This window comes from Phacochoerus africanus, chromosome 9, assembly GCF_016906955.1.
Source record: "Phacochoerus africanus isolate WHEZ1 chromosome 9, ROS_Pafr_v1, whole genome shotgun sequence".
Lineage (NCBI taxonomy): Eukaryota > Metazoa > Chordata > Mammalia > Artiodactyla > Suidae > Phacochoerus > Phacochoerus africanus.
In genome coordinates this window covers 35436201-35462000 of record NC_062552.1, presented here as the reverse complement: position 1 = coordinate 35462000, position 25800 = coordinate 35436201, and the positions used below count along the sequence as shown (strand labels likewise).

At 38.2% G+C, this 25800-nt stretch overlaps 1 protein-coding gene and 1 pseudogene across 1 annotated transcript in view; both read right to left on the bottom strand.

Moving 5' to 3' along the window:
* The window catches only part of DNAH8 (dynein axonemal heavy chain 8), a 269859-nt gene extending 246271 nt beyond the window's left edge, over positions 1–23588 (bottom strand). Inside the window, 8 exon segments of the mRNA XM_047797103.1 lie at positions 1038–1184; positions 6729–6830; positions 11302–11409; positions 15131–15244; positions 17680–17856; positions 21883–22046; positions 22534–22723; positions 23463–23588. Coding sequence (XP_047653059.1) covers positions 1038–1184; positions 6729–6830; positions 11302–11409; positions 15131–15244; positions 17680–17856; positions 21883–22046; positions 22534–22723; positions 23463–23573 — 1113 coding nt within the window. The 5' untranslated portion in view covers positions 23574–23588.
* Positions 5184–5879, bottom strand: LOC125136349 (dnaJ homolog subfamily C member 2-like; annotated as a pseudogene).
* Positions 23589–25800: the final 2212 nt, after the last annotated feature.

Sequence of the window (25800 nt, the reverse complement as noted above, 5' to 3'; positions counted from 1 at the left end):
AGACCATATGATTCCATTTACACAAAATGTCCAGAATAGGCAAATCTATAGAAACAGAAATTAGATTGGCAGTTGCTTAGGGCTGGGTAGAGGGGAGAATGGGCTATCATTGCTAATGGCCACAGGGTTTCTTTTAGTTAGAATGAAAATGTTCTAAAATTAGACAGTGGTAATGCTTGCATAATCCTGTGAGTATATTAGAAAATATTAACTTGCACCCTTTAAATGACTAAATTATACAGTACATGAATAAAGAAACATACAGAAAATAGCCCCATAGAAGGACCCATCTCAGTAACTTAGGTCTGTTTATTACCCATACTTTACTATCCTGGCATGTCTAGGAAATGCCCCTCAACTTCTGTAATGCCCCCACCAATTTCCAACGAGTGATGAAAGGTCCCTGACTATTCCCAGGACCTAAGCCGCAGGTAGAAAGATGGGGCCTCAGAGAGGGTGGTACCAGATGATAGTTTTGTAGACTTTCCAAAGGCTGACTCCAAGAGGCCTCAGGTATGGCTGCCCTCCCCTGAAAAACATCACTCCTCTCAAGCCAGTCCTAATCAATAACTGAATCAGAGGTGCAGAAGTTTTGAACCCATGTCCAGCCAGCAAAGACACTGCCCACACATCTATTTTTAGACCACATATGCTGGCCTAGAGAGAGAAGGTGCCCAGATAGGACACAACAATTGGGCTCCAGTGGGCACTGTAGATATGTCATCACTCATCTTTTCTCAGCCTGACACAATGGTTAAGAGCAGAGACTTTAACTCGGGCTCCTTAGGTGCTCTTGAGAATTGAGGTCTCAAGAGGAAAGAAGGTTGGCAATAGCTTTTGTGTGACTGCCAGGAGGCAGTAAGTAGGAATGCAAAGCACGTTGTAATAAAATGCAGTAATCTGTGAGTAATAGTGAATGAAACAGATCAACAGGGAGGCAAGAGATCTGGAACAATAAATCTCAACGAGCCTACATAAAGTATAAGATAACTGGAGAGGTTTGGTTTGTGGTGGGAACTGCGGCTGCACATGCTTACCTTCTCCAGCCTTTTGCAGAAAGCTTCAAATTTTCCAAATATATACATTTCCGAAACCTCAAAAGATTTTTCCCCTGAGGATTCTAAAATCTGTTTCCTTGTTTTGTGAAAAGAAGCCTGATATTCCTTGAATAGAAATATGCAGTCCTATGAGAGAAGTAAAGGGGGGTTGTATGTAATGAGACATCTGTTCATGAGTGAAAATTCAAAAATTTTATCCTCACACAACACTGATCACATCAGACCCTCAAAAGGGGTTGCTCCTGTTAACATTAAAAATTCAAGTTCTCCGCCTACATATTAAAAGGCCTGTGAAAAATCAATATAGATTTTTCTATTTTACAACCTATTTTCACCTTCTTTATTCTCATTATGTCCCCTCAACTTTTTTCCTTATCAAAGTATAATACACACATTTATTTGCTGTCACATTTTTATGGCTAATTAGAACTCCCAGGAGGCCAAAAATTATGTACCAATTCTATTATCAATCTACTGAATTGGCATCTTTTAATCAGCATTATTATTTACATACAGGTATAAAAACATTAAGACTATGCAATATTGATTTATCATCCAGCCATCATTTCTCCATGAAGGGATCATAAAATATTTGATGGGGGAGTTCCCGTTGTGGCGCAGCGGAAACGAATCCAACTAGGAACCACGAGGTTGAAGGTTTGAGCCCTGGCCTCACTCAGCATTAGGTTAAGGATCTGGCGTTGCCTTGAGCTGTGGTGTAGGTTGCAGATGCAGCTCAGATCTGGCATTGCTGTGGCTCTGGTGCAGGCCAGCGGCTACAACTCCAATTAGACCCCCTAACCTGGGAACTTCTATATGCTGCGGGTGCAGCCCTAAAAGGGCAAAAGACCAAAAAAATTAAAAATTTTTAAAAATAAAATATTTGATGGGTGCATTGCTGAGATCCTAATATTTGACAAAGCTATACCACTGGTCAGTTCAACCAAGCTAAAAAAAAAGAGGACATTGTCATTAGGCCCCAGTAGGAATTCACTGCCAGGTCAAGCAAACCAAATCATCTTTAAAAAATAGGGAGTTCCTGTCGTGGCTCAGCAGAAATGAATCTGACTAGCATCCACGAGGATACAGGTTCAACCCCTAGCCTTACTCAGTGGATCAAGGATTCAGCGTTGCCATGAGCTCTACTGTAGGTCACAGATGCAGCTCGGACCCTGTCTTGCTGTGGCATAGGCCAGCGGCTACAGCTCCGATTTTACCCCAGCCTGGGAATCTCCACATGCCGAAGGTGTGACCCTAAAAAGACAAATAATTTATAATGATAACAATAATGTTAGGGAGTTCCTATTGTGGCTCAGCAGGTTAAGAACCCAACTAGCATCCATAAGGATGCTGGTTTGATCCCTGGCCTCACTCAGTGGGTTAAGGGTTTGATGTGGCTTGGCTCTGGCATTCCTGTGGCTGTGGCATAGGCCAGCAGCTCCAGCTTTGATCTGACCCTAGCCCAGGAACTTGCACATGCCACAGGAGTGACCCTAAAAAAAGGGGAAAAAATTCAGGTTTATATGGCTAGTCTCAGACTCACTTCTAACTATGATACATCTTCCCCTCCCCCCCAACCCACCTCAATCTCAAAAACAAAGTCATTACTCTCTTCGAGGTCACTGATTATTTTTCACTTCTTTAACCAAAGTTTATCAGTGCTTATCATATATAAGGAACTCCTGAGATGCTGGGAATACAGCTAAGATCCCTACCCTCCTGGAATATGACATCTGACAGAAATTAATTTTTTTTTTGGCTGCACCCACATCATGTGGAAGTTCCCAGGCCAGGGATCGAACCCATGCACAGAAGTAACTCAGGCTGCTGCAGTGACAATGCTGGATCCTTAACTGACTGTGCCACAAGGGAACTCCTAACAGGAATTACTTTATATTACTTCTTCTTCACCAACCAATTCCTTCATGTTGAACAGATATAGTTCTGAATGACAGTCCTTCTCACTGCTTCCTCCAATCCATCTGAAAATTATTCCCCCAAATTTTACAATAAAAGTTTCCTGAAAAACTTTGAGATGTAAAAGAAATTGGGTAAAACTAGAATTCAGAAAAACAAACTTTCATTCTAATTCAGTAAGTAAATAGCTAGTGACTTGAAGGATGTTAAAAGACTCATGAGAATAAATTGCTAAGTTCTATGTCAAGAGTTCTGGTTCCTGCCAATTGGTCAATTCAGGGAGGAATGATTTCTGACTCCCATCTTCAAAATTAACCCTGGAGAAACTATAGAAGGAAACATAGAATCCCATAAAATAATAATAATAACAACAACAACAACCACAGAAGTGATAAACTCCTGGGAGGATGGGTTGTTTTGAATCTGAGGATAGAGTGAGCAAGGATAATTTAAAAAATCAAAGATAGAGACAGTAATTTGTTAATGAATAAGTAGACATATTACATAATAAGGCAGATATTAGTAGGAAAATGTTATTAACACTATGTCAACAAATTACCAACTTTAGACAAATTGAAGAAATTCCTCAAAAATATAAACTTACAAAACTGACTCAAGAATAGAAATAATAGTCAAATAACTAAGTTTTTTAATGAAGCAATTTGTATTTGTAAAATATATATGAGATTAATATCTAGATTATATAAAGAACTCCTACAACTCAACAAAAACAGAACAACCCAGGATTTGAATAGACTTCTCTCCAAAGAAGCTATGCAAATGGCCAATAAGCATATGAAAAGATGCTCAATCCAGAGATTTCACTGTGGCTCAGTGGTAAGGAACCCGACTAGCTCTATGAGGACAGGGGTTCAATCCTTGGGCTCACTCAGTGGGTTAAGGATCCGGTGTTGACGTGAACTGTAGTGTAAGTTGCAGATGCAGCTTGGATCTAGTGTTGCTGTGGCTGTGGTGTAGGCCGGCAGCTGCACCTCCAATTCGACCCCTGCCCTGGGAACTTCCATATGCTGCAGGTGCAGCCCTAAAAAAAAAAAGAGAGAGAGAGAGAGAAAAGTTGCTAAATCATCACTAGCCATTAGGGAAACGCAAATCAAAAAGAATGTGTATTTATGTACACCTGGGTCATTATGCTATACAGCAGATTGACACAACACTATGAATCAACTATACCCTAATAAAAATAAACCGATAAATAAGCCACTATGAGATACCACTTCGCATGCATCATGATGGTTATTATCACACACACACACACACACACACACACACACACACACACAAAGAGAGAGAGAGAGAAAAGAGCAAGTATTGGCACAGATGGGGAGAAGTTGCAACTCTTGTGCATTGCTGGTGAGAATGTGAAATGGAACAGCCCCATGGAAAAGCTTGGTAGTTCTGCAAAAAGTTAAACATAGAATTAGCATATGAGCCAGCAATTTCATGTATATATTCTAAGTATATGCCCAAAATAATTGAAAGTAGGAACTCAAAGAGATCATTACACAGCAAGGTTCACAGCAGCATTATTCACAGTAGTCAGAAGATGGTAACAATCCAAATACCTATCAAAAGATGAGTGGCTAAACAAAATGTGATATATTTCTGCAACGGAACATTACTCAGCCATTGAAAGGAATGAAATTCTGATACATGCTACACCATGGATGGACCTTGAAAACCTTATGCTAAGAAATCAGCCCAATACAAAAGACAAATACTTATATGAAGCACCTAGGTAGTTCCCGTCATGGTGCATCGGAAACGAATCCGACTAGGAATCATGAAGTACTTAGAAAAGACAAATCCATGGAGACAGAAAGCAGAACAGAGGTTATCAGGGGCTGGGGAGGGGGTAATGAGGACTTATTGTTTAATGGGTACAGAGTTTCAGTTTGGGAAGATAAAAACATTCTAGAAATGGATAGTGGTGATGGTTGCACAATATTGTGAATGTAGTTAATACCACTGAACTGTACATTTCAAAATGGTTAAAATGATACATTTTATGCTACGAATATTTTACCACAATTTAAAAAATGTAATTATAAGAAAAGGAAACAATAATTTTAAAATCTTCCTACAAAAAACCGTCAAGCTCAAGTGACTTAGATGAGTTCTATCAGACTTTTTTGGGTATGGTACTGTCAGTCTTATTTCCTTCAACACACACAACAGATTATCCTTATGTCATTTTGTGACTCTACTTGCATTTTCTTGAGCATCTTTTTTTGCTTTTACCATCTCAACAAGTTCTGTATGTCATTTCAGGTGGTCCTTTTTTGTCCTCCTACATACAGCTTCTGCTATTTCCCCCCCATCTTTCAGGTGTATTTACTGGATTGTATTTACATTGTCAAAGTCTGTTCCAAAAGCTTCTGTTGTTTTGTTGTCCAAGAAGTGAAATCTGTGTATGGACTTTCAAATTGTTCCAAAGGTGTTGTACTGTCAGTTTGAGGCTCTACTCTACACAGTATACCATCTTTTTGTGAGAGTCAAGTTTTTGGAGACTCTTTTCTGCCACTGAATTCTTTAGCAATTCTCCTGATGTCCGAAGAAGAATGTGTGTTCATGTTAATTGGCAATAACTTCCCATCTTGAATTTGTTCCAGCAAGAAGGATACTCATAGCTTTAGCCAGTAATGGCATATCAATTCTGCCATTTCCACCTTCAACAGGTGATGTCTCTGCATTCTTAGATACTTGGCTACTTGGCACATACAAACCTCAACTTCCTCGTTCTCTTTCCTGATTTGCTCATTAATCTCTCCTACTGTTTTGCCAGAACAGCCATTACTATTTCTTTTGCAGGTGATGTGTTTCCTTTAAGTAGAGTAAGCTTGCAAGTTAGAGACTATGACAAAGTTTTTCCATGTCATCCATCATTTTAACCAGCTCCATATCACAGAAAAGTGATTCCCGGTCTTCCATGGATTTTAAACCTTTTGCTGACTTTCCCTTTTCTTGTGGAGATATAACTGACATATAACATTGTATTAGTTTCAGGTATATAAGATAATGATTTGATATTGCTTTTCTCTCTTAATAGCTTTTTTTTTCCTGCATAACTTTTTTCTTCTTTGACATAAATGCATTTTGTCTAACTTCTTTCTCTTTAGTTATACAAGTAACTCTTAATTCAGCTCATCTCTGTTTTTCTTTAGCTTCTTCAACTTTCCTTCTGCTTTGCTTTTTTCTCTGCTTCTTTCTTGGCTCTTTTTCTTTAAATTTTAAAAAATTCTTAATATCAGTTATACTCATTATCAACTATCATTTCTTTTTTTCCTTTTGTGTCCTTGTTGCTCTATTCTGCTTTTCAGTCTATCTTCTCTCATTATGCCATTTTGCTTCTTTTTCTTGTTTAAATAAGAAAATTCACTCCAAGAATAAAAAAGTATGCCAGCAGAAATGAAATGCCTCTACATAGTCAAATGATGAATTTGTATCACCAAGTTTAGGAACTTCTTCTTTTTTACCACCTGGAATGCACTTTAAACACTTGGGAAAATACTTAGAAGAAACTGTCCTTTGCTTAACTTTTATTTTATTTTATTTTATGTTTTGTCTTTTTAAGGCTATACCCACAGCATATGGAGGTTCCCAGGCTAGGGGCTGAATTGGAGCTACAGCTGCTGACCTATGCCACAGCCATAGCAATGCAGGAACGAAAAAAGTAAAAAAAAAAATTGGGCCTGATGGTAAAAGGTTTATGAAAGTAAAAATACTTATACAAACCTGAATTTTCGTTAGTACAATTGGTGTTTCCTGATCCCAGACATGGTTAGTTCCTCCATCAGTAATATATGCTTTACACGCTGTGACCATTTGATTTGTTACCTAAAAGAAACACAAGTCCAAAATAACTATAGACAAAGAAAGAAAATTAAAGTTTTTCAACCACAAGCTTAAAAATATGATAAATAGCACACTTATGAAAAGAATAACTACAGAATATTAAAAAACAAAGAAATACACATTCCTGTCAAGACAAGAAAATCCAAGTCACATTTACCTAAGTCAATAGCAATGGGGCCAATAATTTCAAAGTCAACTATATTTTCCCCTCGTCTATTTTTCCTCTATTAGGTCTTGACCCAGTCCAAGAGTGATCCTTCACCATCCTTCAACAGGCAAACTAAATAGGTTAACCATCTCTCAGATCTCCCAAAACAGGAAAAATAAAAATAAAATAGCAGGCTAGCCATTTAAGTAGTCAGGAGGTTACATTAAGGTGGCAGGCAGACACACAGAAATTTTGGAGAGCTTGGGAGTTCCCATCTTGGCTCAGAGGAAACAAATTTGACTAGTATCCATAATGATGCAGGTTCAATCCCTGGCCTTGCCCAGTAGGTGGGGTATCCAGCGTTGCTGTGAGCTGTGGTGCAATTCGCATATGCAGCTCTGATCTTGCATTGCTGTGGCTGTGATGTAGGCCAGCAGCTATAGCTCCAATTCGACCCCTAGCTTGGGAACTTCCATATGCTGCAGGTGCAGCCCTAAAAAGATAAAAAAAAAAATTGGAGAACTCTTAAAATTGGGGAAGCAAACAGGGGTGGGAGTGGTACAGGGAAGGACTAGAGAAAAGCCAGAACCCAGTTCTGGAGACAGTTACTTGAAGGTGGAACTGCTATGGAAATTTTTGAAGACAGAGACAATGTGAGGTGCCACTCAGTTGTAACCCAGGACCCTGAATTTGGAGCAACTTGTACAGCAGGCAGCAGTGACGTATGCTGAAAGGACAAAGCTATGAGGGCAGACCACAGTCGTGGAGAGGTGTAGCCCAGGTAGCTACTGCCCCCTCCCCCAGGAGGACATATCAGACATACCCCTCTCAACCGTACATCATGCCCCTTACTCACAAGAGACAGACTACAGTAAACAGAACAGGGAGGCAAATCAGTCTCAGATACAAAAAGGGGCAATAAAGAATCACCAAGCAACTGAAGAAAACAAACATGGTGTCAGGCATTAAATCCAACAAGAGAAAAATATAGAAAAGGTATGCCTAAATTTTCGGGGTTTTTTTTTTTCTTTTTCTTTTTTAGGGCTGCATCTGTGGCATATGGAAGTTCCCAGCCTAGGGGTCAAATTGGAGCTGCAGCTGCTGGCCTACACCACAGCCACAGCAACGCTGGATTCTTAACCCACTGAGCGAGGCCAGGGATTGAACCTGTATCCTCATGGATACTAACTGGGTTCATAACCCACTGGACCACAATGAGAACTCCTTAAAATTCTTTTAAAACATCTTGTATTGACTAAACTAGTTCATGAGAAAGACATTAGAGGATTTTCACATCATAGAAAGAAATCAGCTAAAGAATTGAAAATTGAAATTTTTATTGATGAACCAACCAGCAAGTGGGACATAAATGAAAAAAGAATGAGTGACCTGAAAGGATAAGGACAATGATGAACCAAAAAAAAACAATAGTTAAGGAACATGGAAGTTAGATTTAAAGAGAGAGAATAAATTGAATAGGTGGATAACAAATAATGGCAGAGGTAAAGAGGAAATTTTCCCAGGAATGAAGAGAAAGCAAGGCTGGAATGAAACAATGGAGCAAGTATAGAACAAGATAAATGTAAAAAAAAAAACCCACAAAACAAAAACATCACTTTGAAATTTTAGAAATTCAAGAATAAAGAAAAAAATCCCAAAAGCTTCCTGGGAGAATAAAATAGGTTTCCTACAAAGGAAAAACAATCAGATTAGCATCAAATTTATTATCAACAATTGTGGACAATAGACAACAGTATTTTCAGAGTTTCAGGAAAAAAATTACATTGAATTTAACAATCCCAGGGAGTTCCCTAGTGGCTCAGCAAGTTAAGGATACCGCATTGTCATTGCTGTAGCTCAGATCATGGGTTCAATCCCTGACCCGGGAACTCCTGAATCCTGTAGGTGAAGCCAAAAATATAAATAAAACCAACTCTTAAAAAAAAAAAAACAAAAAAACCCAGGAGTTCCTGCTGTGGCGCAACGGCATCAGTGGCATCTCTACGGCTCCAGGACGCAGATTCAATCCCCAGCCTGGCACAGTGAGTTAAAGGATCTGGTGTTGTCACAGCTGTGACAAGAGTCACATCTGCAGCTCAGATCTGATGCCTGGCCCAGGAATTCCATATGCCACGGGGCGGCCAAAAGAGAAAAGGAAAAAAAAAAAAAAGGCGCAACTGAATCTATCTGCAAAACAAACAGATTCACAGATGTAGAGAAAACACTCATGGTTGCCCAGGGGGTAGGGGGAGGGTGTGGGATGGACTGGGGGTTTGGAGTTGGTAGGTGCAAACTATTATATTTAGAATGGATGAGTGATGAGGTCCTGCTGTATAGCATAGGGAACTATATCCAATCTCCTGGGATAGACCATGTATTTTGCTGTACAGCAGAAATTGGCACAACATTGTAAATCAACTATACTTTAATTTTAAAAAATCAAAAATAAATAAATAAATAAAATTTAAGGAGTTCCCATCGTGGCTCAGCAGAAACAAATCTGACTAGTATCCATGAAGACACAGGTTCGATCCCTGGCCTCACTCAGTGGGTTGGAGATCCACCATTGCCGTGAGCTGTGGTGCAAGTCGCAGACATGGCTTGGATCCCATATTGCTGTGGCTGTGGTATAGGCCAGTGGCTATAGCTCCAATTAGACCCCTAGCCTGGGAACCTCCATATGCCTCCAAAGCCAAAAAAATTAAAAAATAAAATAAAATAAACTTTAAAATTTAATATTTGGGAGGTCCCGTTGTGGCTTGGCGGTAACAAATTCAACTGGTATCCATCCCTGGCCCCACTCACTGGTTTAAGGATCCCGCGTTGCTGTGAGCTGTGGTGTAGGTTGCAGACGCAGCTCAGGAGTCTGGCATTGCTGTGGTTGTGGTATAGGCTAGCATTACAGCTCCGATTCGACCTCTAGCCTGGGAACTTCCATGTGCCACAATTGTGGCCCTAAAAAAAATTTTTTTTTTAAATCAACTGATATTTGAGAGATAGGACAAAGTGAGGTGATTTTCAGACATGTAGGAATTCAGGGGGGTTATCACAGAGACCTGCTCTGAAAAAAGTGCTTGAGAATTTTATTCAGCAAAAGAAATAGTAAGTCCAAGACAGAGGAAGATGTGGAAGTCACAGAACAGAGGTGATCAAAGAAACTAGTAATATTTTGATATTAGTCGGAACACTTGAGTGGGGTTTTTTAGTTTTATTGGAGTATAGTTGACTTACAATGTTGTGTTAGCTTCTGGTGTACAGTAAAGTGAATCAGTTATATATACATATATCTCCATTCTTTTTTCCCATATAGGTTATTACAAGTTATTGAGATTTTTCACTGCTATACAGTAGGTTCTTACTAATTATCTCTTTTATACAGTCGTGTGTATATGAACACTCATTGATTTGTAATGTTGAAAAAATAGTAACAAGAATACGGAACTAGAAATCTCAACGTGGGACATGCAGCAAGGAGGGAGACAAGTGACAGGGAAGAATCCTGAGGTTCTTGCCTTGTGCAGGACATAGATATGATTAAATCTATCCTTTGATTAAAAAGATGAGTTGGGGCATTCCTGTTGTGAGTCAGTGGGTTAAGAATGGGACATAGGAACATAGTGTCCATGAGGGTATGCGTTTGATCCCCGGCCTCGCCCAGTGGGTTAAGGACCCAGCGTTGCCCTGAGCTGTGGTGTAGGTTGCAAATGCGGCTCAGATCCCAAGTTGCTGTGGCTGTGGTGTAGGCAGCTCCAGCCCTGATTCAACCCCTAGCTGGGGAACTTCCATGTGCTGCAGGTGTGGCCATAAAAAGAGAAAAAAGAATTGGAATATGACTGCTATGTTTTGCTTCACTCATTTACAAATTTTCTATTCAATAGTGTTTCTTGGATGATTTTTCCAATTATTTAAAATAAGCATGTGGCGCTACACAGGAAGATTTTACCTAAACCTTTACAGAAATTTTTACATAAAAATTTACATAAATCTACAGCATGGATGGAAGGAGCTAAAGAAGCATTATTCACAGTGGACACAATTCCTAGCTCTCAACTAAAACTACTTGGAATGAATAAATTAGAAAACCACCAGCTATATTTAAAGAAAAAACCTGGGGGCTTGCCTCTGACAAGCAGAAAGGTCACCCTTCAATTAAGTACAACTGGCTCTTCCCTTGTCCATTACGTATGACGATGCAGAGTGCTAAGAGGCACCCAAACTTCCCATTTCCTTTCCCTGGCTTGGACGGAAAGCACTGCTAACTTTTTCACAGGGTCACATGTGTGATTTCTTCCCTTGGAAACTTACCTTGATAAACAATGAGGTCATTCTCTCGGAAGTATTATAATACCTTGACACGCTGTGAATCATTCTGATGGCATTTATCAAATTTTGTATTCCATGTGCCATGGAAACCTAAAATTGAAATAGATTAAGTGAATTCTCTCTTATGTTTATATTTTTAATAACCAGTATCGGAGTTCCCATTATGGCCCAGTGGTTAACGAACCCGACTAGCATCCCTGAGGATGTGGGTTGGATCCCTGGCCTCGCTCAGTGGGTTAAGGACCCAGCGTTGTCATGAGCTGTGGTGTAGGTTGCAGACACAGCACAGATCCCACGTTGCTGTGGCTGTGGTATAGGCTTGAGAACCTCCATATGCCACAGGTGTGGCCCTAAAAAGACAAAAGTATCCTATAATATACAAAACTCTAAACATATAGAAAATAGTATAACGTTTTAATCTTTTTTTTTCTTTTTTTTTTTTTTTTTGGCTATGCCCTCGGCATGTGGAAGTTCCTGGGCCAGGATCAAACCCACGCCTCAGCAGCAACCCAGGCACTGCGGTGACAGTGCTAGATCCTTAACCTACTTTGCCACAGGAGAATTCCTTTTTTATTTTACTTTATTTGTTTTTTGGCCTAACATTTTAATCTTAAAGTCGAATTTTACTAAATGCAATGTGGTATCCTCCGCTGGATCTTGGAACAGAGAACATCATTTTGACAAATGTAACAAGGTAATGCAAGATGTTAACAAGAGAAACTAGATGAAGAGAATTCTGTACTATCATTGCAACTTCTCTGTACGACGTAAACTTAAAAGTTTATTTAGGAGTTCCCATCGTGGCGTAGTGGTTAATGAATCCGACTAGGAACCATGAGGTTGCGGGTTCGATCCCTGCCCTTGCTCAGTGGGTTAAGGATCCGGTGTTGCCATGAGCTGTACTGTGGGTCATAGAGGCAGCTCGGATCCCGCGTTGCTGTGGCTCTGGCGTAGGCCGGCAGCTACAGCTCCGATTCGACCCCTAGCCTGGGAACCTCCATATGCTGTGGGAGAAGCCCAAGGCAAAAAGACCAAAAAAAAAAAAAAAAAGTTTATTTAAAGATAAATTGGGAGGTGAAAGTGATTTTAAGGATTAAGAGTTTATGTTGCTCTCTTTACAGATGAACCATTGATATCTTGAAGGGGTAAAGTGACTAATGTATGGTCAAAACCTAGTTAGAAACAGAGATCAGTCTAGAGCTCATTTCCACTTATTCAACTCAATTCACCATTCAGCAAACCTACTAAGTGTCACTAGGTTCTGAGAATATTGGGAGAAATCCAGATATAAGGAAACTATCCCAGAGGAGTTCAAGGCAGAGCAGAAAGGATGCATACAAACAAGAGAAACAAGTAGAACAGTGAGCGTAGAGCAAAGTGGAGCAAGTACAAGCAAGAGATCAGTCACTAATGTGCACTGAAGGCTTACTACGTGCCAGGGACTAGGCGAAGAGCTTCACACATTATCTTAATTTATGCTGACAATGACCATTTAAGGTAGGTTTGATCTCATCAGATCTAAAACATCACTGATTGTAAGACTGCACCATTGCTGCACGTGCTACTGAGAAAGGGGGGAAAATGCCCAATATGGGGAGTCTAAGTCCCACATACAACTAAGCCACCCATGGGCTACACCCCCCCTGTAAAAGGTAAGCATGACATTAACAAGCCATGGAAGAAAAGATAGGAACTTAGCGTACGTGTCCCAATCCTGCTCCCTGGGAAAGGAGAGAAAATCAACCTTTTTCAGAATTTGTACCACAAGCTGGTGCTCACTCACTGCAGTCTGAATTCATACCAACGGCAGGGAAAACAAAACAAAAACAAAACACTACCCCCCAAGCAAAGAACTAATCATTTCAGATGGTAGCAAGTCACATTCACAATGATTCATACGTGACTGACTGTAAGATGTGCTCTGAGTACAGAGATGTTAAAATGTGAGAGAGAAAAAATGAGTCTTAGAACCTATAAAGTCTCATGACAATTCCCGTTTTGCAAATGAGAAAATAAAGCTATAGAGAGGCCCTTGTACAGCCAAGGTCCCACAGCTGTAACATAACCACAGCTCTGTGCCTGAGAGTTTGAGACCCTGCTTTTAACCTGGATTCAAGTCACAGTGGAAGAACAATGGGAGGGCAATGGCATTTCACCCTAAAAAAGCTTGCCTTTTAATTGCTAGGGCAATATAAAATATATAGTTTTTTTAGTGGTGGTGGGATACATAAAACCAGGAAGAACAACTATTGATTAGTGTACTGTGTGTCCTCTGTATGAGGCGTAATCATGACATAATTAAATCAGCAGTATGTGGTTTATGGAAATTAGTATCATTGCTTTGTAGTTAACTTAATATACAGATATTATATGTGTTATCTGTAGATTAAAAGGTTCTAATAAAGAGGTCCCATTGTGGCTGAGCCGGTCAAGAAACCGCATAGTGTCCATAAGGTGTGGGTTTGACCCCTGGCCTCATTCAATGGGATAAGGATCTGGCATTACACCAAGCTGTAGCGTAGGTTGCAGATGCGGCTCAGATCTGGCATTGCTGTGGCTGTGGCTGTGGCATAGGCTGGCAGCTGCAGCTCCAGTTCAACCCCTGGCCCAGAAACTTCCATATGCCACAGGTGTAAAAAGAAAAAAATACATTAAAAAAAAGGTTCTAATAAAAATATGCCTAGAAAGAGTCCCCTCCACTTTCAATGAGGCAACTCTACAAAGAATGAAGAAAGCTTGAGGACACCAGGAAAATGCCCTTCATCTGAATTTCAAACATCATTATTTATAAATGTAGCTCCTTGAGTGCACAGTGCTCAACCATCTATTCATAGTGTTCAGACATCTTGTACATAAACTATCTAACAGTAGAAATGCCTATAGCACAATATCAGGATGATAAAATGAAACATGAAATGTAAAATTCATATGATTTTATCAACAAGAAATGGAAGCATGAGCCTTCTACACTTTTCCTGCTCAAATGACAAACTAAACAGCAACTGTTGGTGGCTTTTAATGAGAATTAAAAAAATGAGAGAAAGCATTTTTTGAAATTACAGAAATAGTGCGTTTATGAGAGGGAAGCATTACATGACTCAGTACTATCAGTACTTCTCTAATTTCAGAAGATAATCTTTGAAATATTCCTTTATAAAACAATGTAAAAGGCTCAACAACAAAATGATACTACTACTAAGAGTAAGGTACATACATGGCTAGAGCAATTGAACAAAGTTTTTTAAATTACTGGGATGGAAAGAAGACCAAAACTAAAAGATCTGAAAATTATATGAATTTTAAAGTCTTTTGAATCAAGAAGTTTAAATTAGTATACCATAAAATTAACAATAAAAAGCACTGTACATTTTTTCTTCCAAGTTTACTTTTTGTACTGAGAAGCTTTAAATATATAAAAAAGTTGAGAGGATATTATAATGACTACCCATATTCATCACTAGGTTTGACAAATGTTAACATTTTCCTATATCCACTTCATCTATTTTTTACATCTAAGAGCCTACTTGTTGGTAGTCCTTCTAGACTGGGCTTCATGTATATGCGTATTTTTTTTTTCTTTTTTCAGCCATACCAGCAGCATATGGAAGTCCCCAGGCCAGAGATCGAATCCGAGCCACAGCTGCGACCTATACTACAGCTGCAGCAATGCCAGGTCCTAAACCCACTGCATGGGGCTGGGGATCCAACTGGCACCTCCTCTGAGACAAGCCAGATCATTAACCCACTGCGCCACAGTGGGAATTCCTAAATGCATTGATTTTTAAAACTACACTTTAGAAAGCATACTTACGAGGTCATAGTTATAGAGTGGTTGACATACTTTTTCTAAAGTGTACAAATATCTGACATTATCTTTTGATTCATTTGCTGTATCTGTGATTCTTGCATCCAACTCACGCCAATTCTAAGAAAAGAAAGTATAAGAATGAAGTATAGGAATGAAACATCCAAACAGATCAGTGTGCTAAGGTTTAATCAAGAAATTCAAGCTGTCTTCCCTAATCATACATATACTAAAATAGTAGATACTTAGATGTGATTGATAGATCTTTTTCTTATATTATTTAAGGCTAAGGTGACTACAAACACCTTAAGTGACTTACTAAAACTGAAAACTCATTCTGTTTGTAATTAACACCTGTCTGTAGGCTTAAACCAGACCTGCTTCTACCTGGAGTGACTTTTCTAGGTTAGTTATTTGTGACATTATTCTGAGTCTTTCAGAATGGATCAAGTTACTAAAACAGAACTTTATTTCAAGAAAATATTCCCATTAGGAAAGTGAACTTTTAATATCTAGCAAGAATATGCAGACACACTCAGGAACCATGGTAGATTGCTTCATCCAACATCTATACCAATTGATTAATAGCCATAGTAATAAGGAACTGCTAGAAACAGCACAAAATAATGTATGCAATTTTTTGAATGGGGAAAGATATAAACAGACAATTCACAGGAGAATAAAGGCAAATAACCAATAAATTTAAAATATGTATAACTTCACTATTAATAATATAGAAAATGCAAAATACAAGCCATTTTCTACACGTCAGAATGGCAAAAAAAATTTAACTGATAATAGTAAGTATTAATAAAGGGAGTACACACCCTAGGGAAATACCTGCCCGTATGCCTACAGAAGCTTTAACTGTAGTAAGTTTGTGAATGCATAGAAAAGGAACAATTTTCTTCAAGAAGTTAAACAGAGTTACTATACAACCCAGAAATACCACTCTTAGGTATATACCCCCACAAAATGACAACATATGTCGACATAAGAACAAGAATATTATACAAGAATATTCACAGTAGCATTATTCATAACAGCCAAAAAGTACAGACAATGTAAATATCCATAAACTGATGAACGAAATGTGGTATTATCTATACAGAGGAATATTATTCAGCTGTGAAAAGGAATAAGTACTGAAACATGCTACAACATGCATAAACCTTGAAAACAATACACCGAGTGAAAGAAGCCTGTAACAAAAGACTACATATTATATGATTCCATCTATTCAAAATGTCCAAAACAGGCAAATCCATAGAGATAAAAAGGAAATCCTGTGAAACTGGATTGTGATGATCATTATACAACTACAGATGTGATAAATTCATTGAATAATAAAAAATATGTATATATACATATATTAAAAAAGTAGATTGGTGGTTACTTAGGGCTGGCGTGTGGGGAAGAAGACAGGTGGAGGTGGGAGGTGACAGCTAAAGGGTGCAGGGTTCCTCTCTGAGGTGATAAAACTGCTCTAAAAGTAGCTGCTCTAAAAGTAGCTCTGGGAATATACTAAAAAGCATTGAAGTTTAATCCTTAAATTGTATGTGAATTATATCCCTAAATGGGAGAAATGAATAGTATATGAATTGTATTTCTAGACTGTTGAAAAAAAGAAGGGAAGCAATTGGACTGTATAAAAATAGGAAAATTATTAGATAAAATCTGGTACAGTAACATGTTGGAAAACCACACAGCTTTATCTGAGAGGCTTAACTATCCAAGATATGCTGTTGCAGGAGAGAGGGGTTGAAGAAAAACAGAGTATGACACTATGTAATTTCTAAAATTAGAAACACAAAACACATATATATTTAAAGGAAGAATAAAGAAACAGAAAGGGATCTGGAAAGAATAGAGCCAAACTGTTAAGAAATACAACCTCTAGGAAAGGAGATGGAATAGTGGAGATGAGGTGTACAATAGAAGGCATGTTTGCTTTTGACTTTCTATGTAGTTCTCTACTTCAGTGAGCCTCTGTTGACTTACATTTTCAAAAATCATTTCAAAATAGGAGTTCCCGTCGTGGCGCAGTGGTTAACGAATCCGACTAGGAACCATGAGGTTGCTGGTTCAATCCCTGTCCTTGCTCAGTGGGGTGACGATCTGGCGTTGCCGTGAGCTGTGGTGTAGGTGGCAGACGCGGCTCGGATCCCGCGGTGCTGTGGCTCTGGCGTAGGCCAGCAGCTACAACTCTGATTGGACCCCTAGTCTGGGAACCTCCATATGCCACAGGAGCGGCCCAAGAAATGGCAAAAAGACAGAAAAAATAAATAAATAAATAAATAAATAAAATAAAATAAATGGCCATCACCCCACAGCAGTACTGTTGAAATGGCTGTGCAAAACACTGAGAGATAAATCTTCATTTCTATACTTCCTTTTCCTCTTCTGAAAGTAATTATGGTAGATGAGAAAGTCTTGCTCAAAGTTTAACGTTTCTAAATATATGATGCAAAGTATATGATGCAAATTCAAGAAGTGTAATTTTCCAGCTCGTTATTCTGAAGTATACCAAACTTGAATATACAAAGCCCTTTTACCTTTAAGAGTTTGGAGCGTGCAACATTAAGCACATTTATAACAGCCTTACAACTTGGTCCTTTAATCTGTTCAATGATATAATTGAATTTGGCTGACATGCGTTTCCAGTGTTCCAATTCTGTGAGTGGACCTGAGTCATCAGCTTCTTTTCTCATCTGCTCACTCTCAATAAGTACCTACAATCCAAACATTCATAGTACAAAAATTTTACTTTCTTCTTTAAAAAGCTCATTATTTACACCTTTTATAAGAAAGCTAAAAGTATAAATAACATTCAACATTGAATAATATTAAAAACTCTTAGCAGACTAAGACTAGAAAGAGCTAACATATACATGAAAATGAAATTTTAGAAAATAACACTTTAAAACCAAGGACAAGACAATTTTTCCACTATCATCACCTACTTCTATTCAACCTGGTCATGGAGACCATAGAACAAGATAAGTAAAGTAAACAAAAGGTAGAAGAATTAGAAATGAAAAAATAAAAATGCAAAATCACAGATGGAATGGTTGGCTATATTTTAAAAATTAAAGAATATCTAAAGACAACTTTTACGATTAGCAAAAGGGAACCATTCAGTAATGTTTCTGGCTGTATATATAAATTATCAATAACATTTTTAATATGCTATCTGGCAATTTGAAAATGTAATTTCTAAAATAACAGCATTTGCTATAACAAATAATAACAATGATAACATATCTAGAGATTAACAAATGATGTGCAGGATCTTTTTGGAGAAAATTAGAAAACTTACTTTCAGCACACAAAAGAAGACCTAAATAAATGGAGAGCTATACCATGCTCATGGATGGAAAAATTCAATAATATAAAGATGGCAATTTTCTCTAAATTAACATATACATTCAATGAAATTCCCAACCAAAATCTCAACAAGGTTTTTTTCATGACACTTAACAAACTAATTTTGAAATTAACTTGGAAGAACAAATAATAATCAATGCATTTTTTTTAAGAAAAATACTGAAAGGGACTGGTCATACCAAATGCTGATTTAGTAAAAGCTCGAGAAATTAAAGCAGCATGATATGAGTGAAAAAACAAATCAGCAGTGGGATAGATTAAAGGGTCTAAAAACTTGACGGATATTACAAATTGGTTAGGAAAGAATGTATTATTAAATAAACAGTTCTGGGACAACTGGCTAACCAAACAGAAAAATACAAAATTTGATTCCTATCTCACATTATACACACACTCAAAAATAATTTCATACAGATTAAAAACCTAAATGCTGGAAACGAAATGGTGAAACTTTTTAAGAAAATAAAGAAGACAAAGTCATAAAGAAAAGCGGGGGACCAAACATTATAATTGTAGGGAGAAGAAAAGGGACTTAAAGGTGGGAAGAGAAATATATGGAGACTGCAAGGTGCTGATAATGCTCTATTTCTTAACTTTTCCAAAGGTTAAACAGGTGTTCATTTTACGATAATTTGTTTATTACTAACTTCATTACTATTCATTTGTTATTTATTTGTTTTTGCTTTTTAGGGCCACACCTACAGCATATGGAGGTTCCCAGGCTAGGAGTCAAATCAGAGCTGCAGCTGCAGGTCTATGCCACAGCCATAGCAAGTTGGGATCCAAGCCATGTCTTCAACCTACACCATAGTTCATGGCAACACTGGATCCTTAACCCACTGAGCAAGGCCAGGGATCAAACCCACATCCTCAAGGAGACTAGTCGTGGTTCATTACCGCTGAGCCACAATGTGAATTCTTTGTTATTCATTTTTTTTAAATTGAATTTCTTCCTAACATTGGAGGGGGAAAGTGTTTCCTAATTAAAATAGAAACAGCATAAAGCTTCTAGTCACTGGTAGTAGCTAAACTGAGGCAGCATTACCACTTGCAACTAACATATTTACAGGAACACGTAAAACTTCTGCATGACTAAAGATGCCATACCAAGTGAAAACGCAGGATGCAAAGGGGACCAGAAAAAGATTAACATCCAGAAATATTATTCAAACTCCAACAATTCAATAAGATATCATCAAGCAGTCTCAAAGAAAATTATGTGAAGAATACAAACAGGCAATTCAACAAGGAGGAAATCTAAAAAGCCCTTAAACATGCTCAGCCTCAATACTGTTCAGAGTAATGCAAAACAAATCAAGATATCATTTCACACCCAGCATATTGGCAACCATTAAAAATCTGAAAATCCCAAGTGTAACAAAAGATTTGAAGACATAGGAACTCACATTTATCTCTGTAAAACAAATAAATAAATATTTTATTTGTAGTACCTAATAAAAGATCCATTCACTACCTTTCAGCAGTTCCCTGGGAAACTCTGGAACCTGTGCAAACAAGACCTGAACAAAGACATCTGCAACCTACACCACAGCTCACGGCAACACCGGATCCTTAACCCTCTGAGTGAGGCCAGGGATCAAACCTGCATCCTCATGGTTCCTAGTCGGATTAGTTAACCACTGAGACACGACGGGAATTCGAAATAGAGGATAACTTAACTAGACATAATTTAAATGTCTCTTAAATGTCTGAAAATCTATAGTAAGTGGATTTCTTCATAGAGGACTATCAAATATGGTTAAGTGAATTAATTAAATTTACTTGTACCAACAGGAATGAAAGAGACTCTCAAATGAGAAAAAAACTATAAAAGGATACGTAATAGTATTATACCATTTACATAAAGATTTTAAACACAAATACACACTCTGCATTTTCATACATATAATTTATTTATATATAATATAAAGCTTATAGAGATGCAAATAAAAGTATAAAGCTCTCAGGGGAATGGAGGTGACAATAACATCAGGATAGTGGTAGCAGAGAAGAGGAGGACATGGAGGATATAGTGAAAATAAAAGGTCTGAAGCAAATATGGCAATGGCTAGTCTCTGATCTCAGCAGTAGTTACAGGGGTTGTTTGTTATATTATTTTTCGTATTTTTTTCTTTCTTTTTTGGCCAACACTCCAGGCCTTGGTGGAGTTTCCAAAGCCATCCTATTTTTCAACTCCAACTGCACCTCCCTCCTTCTAACAGTTCTGAGAGACATACAATTAGAAATGTTTTCTTCTAACTTTTGCTTGCTCAAGATTTTTCTCTCCTCGTCCTCATTCAACTGAACATTTTCTTCCCTAATTCCCCTGTCGTGCTCATGAACTAGAGATCTGTGGGTTGGCTTCCAGAGTCTTCTTTCTGTTTAGGGCGATTATACAGTATCTGGTTTGGGGTAGCATTTGTAGTATAAGTTGGCACCCCTCAGAATGTTGACAGGGACCTCATTCTTATCACTACTTTTTTTACTGGCAGAGAAAATGAATTTGGCCAGAGAGCTGCACACTTGCCACTGTAGTACAGATATGAAAAAGCCTAGTTTGAACCTCTCTGTTAATACAGATAATTCCATTGATCAACCAAGAGGTGTTAAGGGTCTAGCATTGTGGCTATAATCTCTTTATTGTGTCTTTTTCCTCTCTCTTTCTAATGAAGAGCATAAACAACATAAGAGGTATTGGAGGTAAATGCTGGTTACTCCTGATTCTTCATTATTTCATTCTCAAGCCTTATCGTTACGGTTTCCTCCTTTTTAATTATTTTTTTATATTTTTTTGGCCACAACCATGGCATGTGGAAGTTCCCAAGCCAGGGACTGAACTCGCAGCAGCTGGATTTTTAATCCACTGTGCCACAAAAGAACTTCCTGGTTTCCTCCTTAAAGTGAGCAATATCTTAATGTTGATTATAAGTGGTCCAAAGAAAACAATGATTTTGCACTAGAATCAAGAATAAGCTGTTTTGGAGTTCCCGTCTTGGCGCAGTGGAAATGAATCTGACTAGGAATGATGAGGTTGCGGGTTCGATCCCTGGCCTTGTTCAGTGGGTTAAGGATCTGGCATTGCCCTGAGCTGTGGTGTAGGTCTCAGACATGGCTCAGATCAGGTGTTGCTGTGGCTCTGGAGTAGGCCAGTGGCTACAGCTCCGATTGGACCCCTAGCCTGGGAACCTCCATATGCTGCGGGTGCGGCCCTAAAAAGACAAAAGACAAAAAAAAAAAAAAAAAAGAATAGGCTGTTTCACAGTAGAATCTGGAAGACTCCTCTTCCCTTTACTTTTAGGGCCAAAATGCAGTGACTAGACACAGACGAGAACTACAATTCATACCTGATGAAATTTCTCAAGTCAGCTCACCTGTTCAATCTGTTTGTACCATATCATCAGCACGTCCTCTAGCTGACGAACAGTTTCCGAATTGCCAGCTGCAAGTGTTACTTCTTCAAAGGTATGCAGTTTGGAAAAATCAATGTTGTCTATCTTCTTTAACTCAACCGTTCCCTCAATACTTATTTTGGCACCTAAAAGGGAAAAAATAATATTGAAATGAGATATTTAATGTCAGTGTGTTAAGTGTCAATGTGTGGTTTCAAGTTGTTCTTACAAAATCATTAGGGATCTAATACTTATAGAAACAATTCTAGTTGATCATCGGATTTTTGACTATGACAATAAAATTATATAGTTTAACAATATGAAATAAGTATGTATTTTAAAAGAGTCCATAATAAAGAATATATTTTTAAATACAGTAAAAATTTTCAGAAATAATATAGGAAGAGAATCCTTCTACAATGGAAAATATAAAAGAAAACTCTCTTAGGACTGCAGAGCTGCCTGGAAAGAGGTCTTAAGGATTTGATATCTTATCTGTAGATCTCATAATTACTTTGATTAACATCTTCTTTTAAGATGGAAAATTTTCCCTAATGCTTATTTTTAGTGACATATCTTATAGTTAATTTTCTCATTTATAATAATTTATTAAACATTAGATATTATGCTTACCATCTAAAAATGAAAGGTATCTGTTGATGGTTTCAGTGAAAATGTGTTTTTCAGATTCTCCTTGCTGGGACTGGTTTAAAGCACCCCAATTATTTGTTGCCATAATAGCTGGTAGAAATATATTTGCCAGCATATTCCTAATCCCAACCAGGAGTCCTTCAGATGCATCCAAAACAGTAAATAGCACTTCCTGAAAGAGCAGTGGTCAAATGTTATTTTATATGTTGATTCCATTAAAGAACTGAAAATCATAACCTCCTTTACATTACAATAGTCACGGATAATACAACTTATAAAGTATTAGGAAAACTCAAGCAGTGAGTCTTAAGAGTTCTAAAAATCAACAAACATATTCTGCCCATATTTAACCATTCACATGCTTGCTCCTCAAGTAAAGTTTCCCTGGTGCTTTAATTTCTGCCTAGAGAAGGGGATATGGCCTGGAGCATGTACAGCATGAGGGAAATGAAACTGAACCTCCTGCATAAACAAAGTTCTTGGTTGATAGTTGCCCTGTCCCTGAAAAAGGGCTCAGAAAAACTGTCAGTCCAGGCAAAGAGCAATGAAACTAGCTCTCTGCCCAGAAATTTGGATGGAAAAAACAGCGGTCAAAGGGCACAAACTTTCAGTCCTGGGGATCTAGTATACAGCACGGTGATCATATTTAGTGATACTGTATTATATACTTCAAAATTGCTAAGAGCATAGATCTTAAATGTCATTACCAAAAAATAAAAAATTAAAAAAAAGGTAATTATGTGAGGCAACGGGGGGTGCTAACTAAGGCTGTGGTGGTAAGCATTTCACAATACATACATGTATTAAATCAATTCTTTGTATACCTTAAACTTACATAATGTTACATGTCAACTACATCACAATAAAGCTGGCAACAATGTTTATACATTTGAAAAAAAATGTAAACATACTTCATGAATATTCTTTGTATTTATAGAGACATCATTGCGACAGCGAACAAAAAACACACACAGTCCTTTTAGTTTCTCTGGGGCTGCATTGTCTATGTACAGTCTCATCATTTTTGCCCCTTTGGTTGCTCCAGCAATAGTTCGACCACATTCTGAAAACAAAAGTCAAGAACTGAGCACACGATCACATAACAGATCAAATGTGATAAATTACTGTGGGTCTTACGCCCTTGTTCCTTGCTATACTAAGAAGTTTTCAATATGATTGTGGAATAAAATCTTTTTGCCTACAAAAGGATGTCAGTAATTGCATATCTTAAATTACAACCCCTCTGGTGCCTTTCCCTGAGGTCTGCTCTTTTCTCCTTTTGTCCTGGCCTCAGACAAAACTTTCACGCAAACTCTCCGATTATCCCACCCTTAACTCTTTACCTCCCTAATACCTACCATCTTTCATAGCTTACCCGAAATGCCTCTTCTATGGGAAACCTTCGCTGACTCCCCCAAGAAGATCCTGTCCCCTACTAAGTACACTCATAGCACCTGACTGATATGAAAATCTTCCTTGAACTAATTTCAGTGAAAATTTATCATTTAATTAGAAGTCTTTCTTCATTGTTTAAAAACTATTAATAATATGAGAATTCTGTTAGATGGCTGGGTGCAATATTAATAAGCAAAAAATCAACAGTCTTCCTACTCACAAGCATAACCAATTTGAAAAATGATAAAAGAACATTTTAAATCCTTATCACGAAATCATAAACAACTTTTGTCTGCCCAGTCGTCCTTCCTTGGGGTTTGGGGAATTCTCCTGTCCTGTGATTCTGGAGTTCACCAGTCTCAGAGCCCTGCAGGGGTACGCATGTGAAAACTAGACTAATTAGACTCTCGGAAAGACTGTAAATCTTGAATGGAGCCACACAAAGATAAAAGGAGATCTGAGCAAGGTCAATTTATTGATGAATCCCAAAGAAACTGCCCTGAAATCAATGGAAATGCTCTACTCCTGCTTTTTTCCCAAGACCTGATTTTTCAACTAGTTCTAAATTTTGTCAGCTACTCAAACATTTTAACTTTTTTGCTCATATAAGCCAGAGTCCATATCTGCTGCTTGTAGCCAAAGGATCTTGAGACGTATGTAGCATTGTAAGAGCTCATTCATGGAGGTTGGCACAGAGTCACCTTTACCCTTAATATTCTCCCCTTTTTCCTTGATAAGAGAACCTGAATTTGCTGTGCTTAGCAATCTGCACATTCCCAGGGAGACAACTATGTTTTCAGCTTCTCTGGCCCCTAAAATAGTCATGTGACAGAGTTCTGGCCAATAAGACGTAAGAAACTTGAGCTTTCCTGATAAAGGGGAAAGGTGTGACTAGTAGGGCCCTTTCCTACTCGTGTCTTCAAACTGAGCATGATGTCCAGAGCTTCGTCTTGTAACCATGTGGGACAAACATGAACACAAAGCAATGTGTTAAGAACAGCAGAATAGAAAGAAAAAAAGAACCTGGGTTTCTGAGAGCACTGCTAAGCACTTGAACCATTGCTAGCCACTACCTACCGAGTTATGAGAAAACCACAGACAGACCCCTTTTTGTTTAAGCCACTATTAAGATTTACATTACTTACAGCTGAACATATTCCTGGCTGACAGAGTCAACCAATTCTGGCTTCTAAAGTCCAAATACAGTTTCACCCTGGAATACTCTACAGCATCTTTTTTTTTTTTTTTTTTTTGGTCTTTTCATCCTTTTAGGGCCTCACTCGTGGCATATGGTGGTTCCCAGGCTAGGGCTCTAATCAGAGCTATACCACCGGCCTACACCAGAGCCACAGCAATGCCAGATCCAAGCCACGTCTGCAACCTACACCACAGCTCACAGCAACCCCAGATCTTTAACCCACTGAGTGAGGCCAGGGATCAAACCCGAAACTTCATGGTTCCTAGTCAGGTTCCTTTCCGTTGTGCCATGACGGGAACTCCTACAGCATCTTTTAAATGAGATATGTTCATATTTAATGACATTAAAAATGTGTAGCCTATACTGCCTAGTCCAAAAAGCAACTCAGGAATAATAAAATATGTTGGAAGTTTCCTTGTGACACAGTGGGTTAAGGATCCTGGGTTGCCACCACAGGTGTGGCATAGGCTGCAGCTGTGGCGCAGTTTTGATCCCTGGCCCTGGAATTTCACCGGAAAAAAAGAAAAAGAAAAAGAATAAAGTTATTACATAATCACATTTTTAAAGTGATAGTGTTTACATGTTAGCACATGCATACAGAAAAGACATGTAGGAGTTTCCTGGTGGCTCAGCCGGTTAAGGATCCAGCATTGTCA